Raw genomic sequence first — 8,615 nt, 5'->3', positions numbered from 1 at the left:
GAAGCCTAATAGCTTGAGGAAGATTCTGAAACTGGTAACGATGGAAAGTTTGAGACAACAATTGGAAGGAGCTCTTGAAGATTTTGATGCAGAAAAATTGAAGACTATCAAACTTGAAGATGAACTTAGAACTACTTGGGAATTTATCAAAACACTTCAAGATAACCTGGTTATAGCAAAGAATAAGAGAAAATAATTACATGTGCAATTGCAAAATCAAGATGATGAAGAAAAAGAAACTCTCAGAGATATTGCAGAGAAATTGAGACAAGAGAACAATAACATAAAGAATGAGATGCAAGATTTAACCATGAGACTATGCAAAGATATTGAAGCTAGGAAGAAGAATGAGGAAGATTTGGCTAAAAGACTTAATGAAAGTTCAGATGAATCTCTAAGGCTTAGTTATGAAAATGATATACTTAAAACTGATTTGATTCACATGCAACATGACAAAGAAGAACTCTTGAGACAAGTTAGCACTTTGAAAGAGATTTGGTCACTGCAAATGAATACAAAGACAAATTCAAGAAAAATTCAAATAATCTTGATGATATGCTAAAAAGTCAGAAACCTGATGGAGAAACAGTTGGACTTGGATTTGAACATGGAGAAAGTTGACGGACTGCAAACAATCATGATCATAGAAAACCGGTAAGGTAACCAATGCTTATAAATTTAATGGGAAATATTTTAATTTCAACAAATTTGATCATAGAGCAAATCAGTGCAGATTTAGAAATAATCAGAATACAAATGTACCCACCAGTCAATGTTCCAAATGCAATAAAAATGGTCATAACTCAGACAATTGAAGAATGAATGTGAAATGCTATGTTTGTGGTAGATTTACAATAGACCTTACAAGACTAATTTTTCGGTAGCGGGCGGATGGCATTCCTATGCACAGGTAAGGCCATGCGCAGCCTCTAAGGCTGCGTGGTGGCTCCTGCGTGTGCCTTTCCCTGCTCCCTTTAGTGGCATTTGGGCTTTCTGTTCTTTCCTTTTCTTTTTTTCCTGTTCGCCTTTGTGTTCGTTGTTGGGTGTGGAGTGGTGCGGGGGTTTGGGTGGGTGACGGACTGGTGGGAGGTTGTTCGGTGGGGGGGAAGTGGCTGGTGGAAGCGGTGGAGTAAGGGTTGGCTGGAGCCCGAGTGAGTTGGGTGGGACCATGGCTGTGGTTTCCAATAGTCTGGTTTTTACAGGCTCGAAGCCATCTCAAAAATTTTCAGAGGCTATGCATGCACAAAAATTGGAGTCATCTTTTGTGGGTGAGAGCTCTAAGCTCAAGAAAGTGAACGGATGTCTGCCACGGAGTCAAGATCGGCCCGTTTTGGTTATCTCTCCGGAATCTGTCCAAGAAGATATCGCTTATTGGAGCCAACATGTTTTGATCTGCAAGTTCTTGGGTATTCGGATTCCTCTCTCGGCATTAGAATCTTGGATCCATCGAACCTGGCATGTTGAGGGGGATTTTGATTTATTGGTAGCTGCAAATGGCTATTTCATGGTCGATTTTTCTAGTATCTCGGACCGTAATCGTGTTTTTGAAGGAGGGCCATATTTTTACAATCATGTTGGCTTGTTCATTAAGCCCTGGCATAGTGGTTTTAATGCGACAGAAGATCTTCCTACTCGGGTTCCTGTTTGGGTGCGTCTTCCATGGCTGCCGTTGGAGTTTTGGAGAGAGGATATTCTGCTTCGGATTGCTGCTCTGTTGGGGAAACCGGCTGCCATTGCTCAAAATACTTTGGAGAAAAAGGTATTTTCTTATGCTCGCATCTGCGTTGAAATTGACTTAAATAATCCTTTTCCAGACTCTTTGGAAATTTTTATTGGCTCGGCTTCGTGGATTCAACCGCCTGATTATGAGTCCCTCCCTTTTCGTTGCCGCTTCTGTCACGAGTATGGACACCTTCAGCGCCAGTGTCCTCGGGCATCCAAAGCTGCTGGGGTGTCTTCTTCTCCTTCTTCTGGGCCCTCGGTGGAGAAAGGGGATAAAGGGAAGGAATCTGGGGTTGAGGGTGGGCCTGATAAGGATGGCTTTATCCCTGTTAAGCAGAGAAATAAAGGGAGGGGGCACAAGCGGGCCTTTAAGGATAGTCAGAATGATCAGGGTTTCAATCGGTTTGAGGTCCTAGATAATCTGGCTATGGAGGAAGGGATTCCTGTTGAGCTTTCTGCTGGGGCCTCTGGTATGGATGTTGGGATGGATACAGGGCTGGAGAAAGCGATTGTTGTGCAGAATTCGTCTTCGGCATTGGTGCAGGGGAGTTCGGAGCCTCCTGGGGCCTCTGTAGATGTGCAGGATGATATTGTTTTAGCATATTTGGCTAAGGCAGTGTTTTCTTCAGGCAAAGGGCGAGGATCGTCTCCTTCCTTGGGGGTGTTGCAATGCCCTCTCAAGAAGGGACATTTTGAATTTTCTTCGAAAGTTGGTCGTAAGAAGGATGCAGACAAGCTTAAATCTGCTGGGGATCTTTTGGTGGAATCTGGGGCTATTAAGACCCTTGAGGCCCACTTCTCTCAACCTTCCTCATGATTATTCTCTCATGGAATGCAAGGGGGTTGAATAGCACCCCCCGTCAAAAGGCTATTCAAGATTTGATTGTTGTTCATTCTCCTGATATCTTTTGTATCCAGGAAACTAAGCTTATGGTGGATCTCATGTTTCAACATGCTCCTCGTATTTGGTTTTCTGGCCAGTGTCAGTGTATTGGATCTAGGGGAACCTCTGGGGGTCTGGCTCTTTTCTGGGATCCTCGTAAGGTTGTCCCTCATTGGTGGATTTCCAGCCAGTCTGCTATTTCTATGGTGGCCTCGATTTTGGAATCTGGTGAGACTATTTTGGTTAGAAATGTTTATGCTCCAATTGATATTCATGGTAAATCCTAGCTTTGGGCTCATATCAGGTATGTTAGGTCCTGTGCTCCCTTTCTACCTTGGATTTTAGCTGGTGACTTCAATGCTGTGTTGAGCTTGGAGGAGAAAAGAGGAGGGCTGCCTAGGCTTGGCCCTGTTTCAGATATGTTTCGGACTAATGTGGACTCTCTAGCATTGATGGATGTAAAACCCTCTAATGGAATTTTCACTTGGAATAATAGACGGAGTGGGCCTGAAGCGATTGCCCAGCGGCTTGATCGTTTCCTTGTCTCTTGCTCTTGGGTTAGAGGTAGCTTGGTCATTTGCTCTGAGATTCTTGACTGGCGTGGCTCTGATCATTGGCCAATTAAGTTTTCGACTTTAGCTTTTCCAAATCCTAAGAACCCCCCTTTCAAATTCCAGCTCATGTGGTTGCGTGATCCGTCTTTAGGTGATCTTGTGGCTCAATGGTGGCGGGATGGCGCCCCTGCCTATGGTACATCTATGTATTCTCTGGTTAAGAAGTTGCAATATGTTAAGTTTCATCTTAAGCGATGGAATAGGTTGAGTTTTGGTAATTTTTGGGCTAGGAAAAGAGAAGCGCTGGACCGCCTTGCTGTGATTACCCGTCAGATTCGGGATTTGGGCTTCTCGGAGGCTCTTGGGCATGCTGAATCCCAGGCTCTGAAATTGGTGGAAGAGTGGGAGCTCTGTGAAGAGATTTTCTGGAAACAAAAGGCTAGGATTGATTGGCTTCAAGAGGGTGATCGGAATACGGCCTTTTTCCATTATTCTGTACAAGCTCATCGAAATAAGTGCTTTATCTCTTCTCTTGTTAACTCTGAGGGTATTTCAATCTCTGCTCAACATGCTCTGTCTAGAGAGGCTCGTCAGTACTACTCTAATCTTTTCACTGAGGATTTTGTACCTGCTGAGGCTGATGAAAATAGAGTCCTTGCTTGTATTCCTTCTTTAATTTCTAATGAGGTGAATGCTTCTCTTATTCGCCCGGTGACTCTGTCTGAAGTGGAGGAGGTGGTGTTTGGGATGAACAAAGGGAAAGCCCCTGGCCCTAACGGGTTCCCAGTTGAGTTTTTCCAGGAGTTTTGGGATATTGTGAAGCAGGATTTGTTAGAGGTGGTTTGTGAGTCTCTTCATAGTAAGCAGATGCTTCACGCCTTGAATGCTACTTTTCTGGTTCTCATTCCTAAGAAGGAAGGTGCTGACAAACTTGATCTCTTTAGACCTATTGCACTCTATAATGTGGCGTATAAGATTATTACGAAGTTGATGGCTGAGAGACTCAAATCTTGTTTGCCAATGATTATTTCTGAGGAGCAAGGCGGCTTTGTGGCTAGGCGGCAAATTCTGGATGGGGTGGTGGTTGCGTCTGAAGCCATTCATTCCATGGCTACTTCTCAGGAGAGGTCTATGTTTATCAAGTTGGATATGGCCAAAGCCTATGATAGAGTTAAATGGAGTTTTCTTCAGAAGATTCTATTGGCCTTTGGTTTTTCCTCTGATTGGGTGAGTTGGGTGTTGAGTTGTGTGACTTCTTCCTCCTTTTCGGTTATTATGAATGGGGAGCCTTCTGAGCTTTTTGGGGCTACTAGGGGTCTTCGTCAGGGGGATCCGCTCTCTCCTTATTTGTTTATTATTCTGGCTGAGGGGCTTGGCCGTCTTCTTAAATCTCAGGTTTCTCATGGCTTGATTCATGGTTGGCAGTGGGGGATGGGCTTGCCTACACTTTCTCATCTCCAATTCATGGATGATACCTCTCTTATGGGTCTGGCTCGTATTAGGGAGGCTGATTCCTTCAGGAAAACTTTGGACATCTACCTTGCGGCTTCGGGCCAGAGAGTCAATGAGAAAAAGTCTTCTATTTTCTTCTTTAATACTCCTCAAGCTATCCAGCATAGGATTGCTGCCATTCTGCGGTTTCAAATTGGAACTCTTCCCTTTGTTTATTTGGGTATTCCTCTTACTGTTGGCCGTCTGCCCAGATCTTCTTGGCAGCAGTTGCTTGATAAGCTTAGGAGAAAGGTTTCTCATTAGACCCATCGTTGGTTGTCTTCTGCAGCTAGATTGACTCTTCTTAAGTCTGTCATCCAGGCCCTTCCCATCTACAGGTGCTTTGTTCAAGCGGCTCCGATGTATTTCCTTAAGGAATTTGATGCTCTTTCTCATCAATTTCTTTGGAGCGGTAATTTATTGTCTTCAAAATGGAGCCTTGTTAAGTGGGAGTCAGTGTGTAGACCTAAGCAGGAAGGGGGTCTTGGTTTACGCTCTGCTATTTTGAATGGAAAAGCTCTTGCTGCTAAGCTTTACTGGCGCTGGTGCACCCATCAGCACCAGTTATGGGCTCGTATTCTCAACCTTAAATATCTTCGGGGTGTTGCTTCTTTTGAGGTCCCTCGCTATCCTCTGGAGGGGGGTGGTTCTATGATCTGGCATACTTTGAAAGTGGGAGCGCAGTTGATTAAGGATGCTCTTTTTTGGATCTGTCATTCGGGTTCACAGGCTCTTTTTTGGTTAGATTCCTGGGATGGTCACCCTCCTATTCTTTCTTCTTTTCCTCATCTCCAGCCTCTATCTGAGGTTTTTAGCGCAGCTGGCTGGGATACTGTGGAGCATTATAAGGTGGCACAACATGATGGTTTGGTTCTTCGGTTTCGTTGGAAGCACCCTTCTGAGTGGCCTCCAGGAGGGTCTGAGGGGGATAGGCGTGAGCTTTCCCAACTTTTGGCTTCCCGTGCTTGTAATTCTTTGAGAGGAACTGATGTTTTGGCTTGGGATGGTTCAGACTTGTCTGGAAAGTACTCTGTGGTTGCTGGTTATAAACAGATTGGTAGGCAGTTGTTTGGGGACATTGAGGTCCCTTGGTGGAAGCATGTTTGGCACAAGTTGTCATGGCCCAAGTGCAACTTCTTTATGTGGTTAGTGGCCCAAAATCGGTGTCTCACTTGGGATAATTTATGTAAGCGTGGTTTTCAAGGCCCTTCTATGTGTGTTTTGTGTCAAGGTTGTGAAGAGAGTGTATCCCATATCTTCTTCCAATGCTCCTATGCTAGGGAGATTTGGCACTTCTGGTGGGGAGTGTGGAATACGACCTATTGGCATGTTTCCTCTTTGGTGGAATTTTGGGAACGATGGGGAAGGGCCCCTGTTTCTACTTCCTTTCTCCAGGCTGCTTGGACCATTGGGCCTTCCTTTATTATCTGGAATCTTTGGTTGGAGAGGAATAGGTGGATCTTTCAAGATTTGCAGCTGATGGCTCCTCACCTTTGGAGGAAAATTTTACACTCCTTAGGGGAAACTATTGTGGCTAAGTGTGATATGACTATGCGGGTGGACCCTCGGGATGTTGATTGTTGTAATCGCCTTCATCTTCCTCCTCCGCAACGACAACTCATGCGTAACAGGTGTAGGCATCCTACCCCAAAGGTGAATAGGGAGGGAAGATGGTCCCCTCCTCCCTTGGGAGTCCTCAAAATCAACTCGGATGGCTCTTCTCGTGGTAATCCTGGTCATGCTGGCATTGGAGGTGTGGGCCGTGATAGCTCAGGGGATGTTCAGTTTATTTTCTCTGAGTATAAGGGTCTTCATACGAATAATCTTATGGAGGCTCAGGCTATTTTAGTGGCTATGGAGCAGGCCAATCAGTTGGGTTGGCGAAGGATCATATGTGAGTCTGACTCCCAGGTTGTGGTGAACTTACTGAAAAGGCAGTATATGGATAATGTGAGCTGGCAGCTGGCCTTGATTGTTGAACAAATTCTCACTCTCTGTGCATCTCTGGAGCATGTTACTTTCAACCATATCCCCCGTGAATGGAATGGTGTGGCTGATTGCTTGGCTAAATGGGCTTCCGATCATATGCATGATTGGAATTTGGTGGATCGGGGCCATCTGCCCCCGGATTTGTCTCATCAATTGGATCACTTGGTTGATCTTGATAGGGCCATTTAATGGCCTTGCTTTGTAATATCTCCTTGGTTTAATAATATTTTTACCCCTTTATGTTGATGTTTGTGGTAGATTTGGACATTTATCTAATCAATGCAGAACTCAAACCGGTCAAGGTTATGGAAAGGCAATTCAGAGAAATAATCTAACTTTCTATGCATGCAATAAGATTGGGCATATTGCAAAATTTTGTAGAAGCAAGAATTCACCAACGAACAATAAAGGATCCAATAACAAAGGCAAAGAAAAGGTGACTGAAATCAAGCAAGAATTTTCCAAACAATGGGTTAGGAACAAAGATCAAAGTAGTGATGAATCTGTCTTTGCACTAGCAAAATAGGGCAGTCCTGCATCGACAAGAGGTACTTCATCTAACTAAGGAATAATCCTTAGGGGTAAGGCAACAAATTGAAAATCATTCATTTTACCTTCGGTTGATGGTAAGAAGTTATATTTCTTCTTTATCGGCAGACATGTTAAGTTTTCACTTAACCGGAAGCATTTAATGCAGTTATTGGTGAACTTTTGATTATAAAGCATGGAAATCCCTCATTTCAAATCACAAAGCATTCAAATTTACAAAGAGCGGAAAGAGAGCGAAGACATTTAAGAGGCGAAGCAGCTAAGACATTTTCAGAGCATTTCAGAGGATTTCACTTGTAGAAAAGGTATTTATATCAGTATCATGCCTACTTCATCCTTTGTTCCCAAATTCATTGCAAACCCTATTGTGGTAGAGAATGTCAAGCACCCTAGATCTTTCTTTAAGATCATTCCTGAGATTGCTAAGCAAGATGACTACACTGCTGCATTTTCTAAAATTCCGAAGGGAGTTGCTTTTGCTGAAGACCCAAGGATATGCATTCATTGCAACATAGAGAATTTAGGGTTTGATGATTTGAAAAACATATTCCAGAATGTTATAGCTGATCAACAAGGTTTAATCAAGCCAGAGCATAAGATTGTTGAGGATTTAGGGTTTGTTGAAATCTTGAACATTCCTGAATTTTCGGATGAAATAGTTCGACTTGTACTTAGCAGGGTTCATGGGGAATTCATGTGGTTAGATTTTGTTTTCAAAATTACTAAGGAGGCAATCAAGGTGGTCACTGGTTTACCCTCTACCAGTACTAGGCCTGACAAGAACAAGAAGATCCCAAACAAGGGAGTTATGAACCTAACCAGCACCACATCTGATAATAGATCCCTTAGGGTTAGTGATATCACTGACAAGAATGTGAAATATGTGAGTATGGTGATTGGTTATAGAGTTGCTCATACAAATAGGTTAAATTATGTTTCTAGTTTTTGTATACATAGTGCATATGAAATCGTGAAGAACAATACAAAGATTGATATCTGTGAGTGGTTAAAGGATGACTTATTGGACAATTTGAGGAAGATCAAGGGTGACAAGAAAGAAACCTTTAGATTTGGTAACTTACTTGTGTGCTTAATTCTTTATTTCACAAAGGACATCCCCAACATTGGTCACAAGGACTTTTCTTATGACATCCCTATTGGAAGACAGATTATGGAAGCAATTACTGGCATAGGTGCTGATGGTGACAAGGTGATAAAAGAATACTTCAAAAACTTTCAAACTAAGATGAAGGCAAGGGAAAGGATTCCTCAAAGTATTGTGGACAAGTATGACAAACAGATATGTTTTGTAATAAAGAGAGATGAGACATGGATGGAGGTTGTTACTCCTCAAACCATTTGGATAACAGAGATGGGCTATGAAGTAGATTTAAACATTCTTGAGGCTTATGCAAGGATACTTCTTG

At 43.1% G+C, this 8,615-nt stretch overlaps 1 protein-coding gene across 1 annotated transcript; it reads left to right on the top strand.

Annotated features, from left to right (window-relative positions):
* The first annotated feature begins 1,168 nt into the window (after positions 1 to 1,168).
* Positions 1,169 to 4,914, top strand: LOC131045549 (uncharacterized). Its single transcript, XM_057979142.1, has 3 exons — positions 1,169 to 2,482; positions 2,641 to 2,833; positions 2,951 to 4,914. Exons 1-3 carry the CDS (start codon positions 1,169 to 1,171, stop codon positions 4,912 to 4,914), a joined length of 3,471 nt encoding a protein of 1,156 aa, XP_057835125.1.
* Positions 4,915 to 8,615: the final 3,701 nt, after the last annotated feature.

The sequence above is a fragment of the Cryptomeria japonica genome, chromosome 10 (assembly GCF_030272615.1).
Source record: "Cryptomeria japonica chromosome 10, Sugi_1.0, whole genome shotgun sequence".
Lineage (NCBI taxonomy): Eukaryota > Viridiplantae > Streptophyta > Pinopsida > Cupressales > Cupressaceae > Cryptomeria > Cryptomeria japonica.
The sequence above is the reverse complement of the archived record's forward strand: the minus strand, read 5'-3'. Positions and strand labels throughout refer to the sequence as shown.

What these genes read in the sequence shown, in the direction of transcription:
- LOC131045549 (XM_057979142.1), top strand. Translation starts at nt 1,169, where the DNA reads ATGGCTGTGGTTTCCAATAGTCTGGTTTTTACAGGCTCGAAGCCATCT. An exon ending in AATCTGCTGGGGATCTTTTG is followed by an intron (nt 2,483 to 2,640) that starts GTGGAATCTGGG and finishes TTTTGTATCCAG; the next exon opens with GAAACTAAGCTTATGGTGGA. An exon ending in GGCCTCGATTTTGGAATCTG is followed by an intron (nt 2,834 to 2,950) that starts GTGAGACTATTT and finishes CTTGGATTTTAG; the next exon opens with CTGGTGACTTCAATGCTGTG.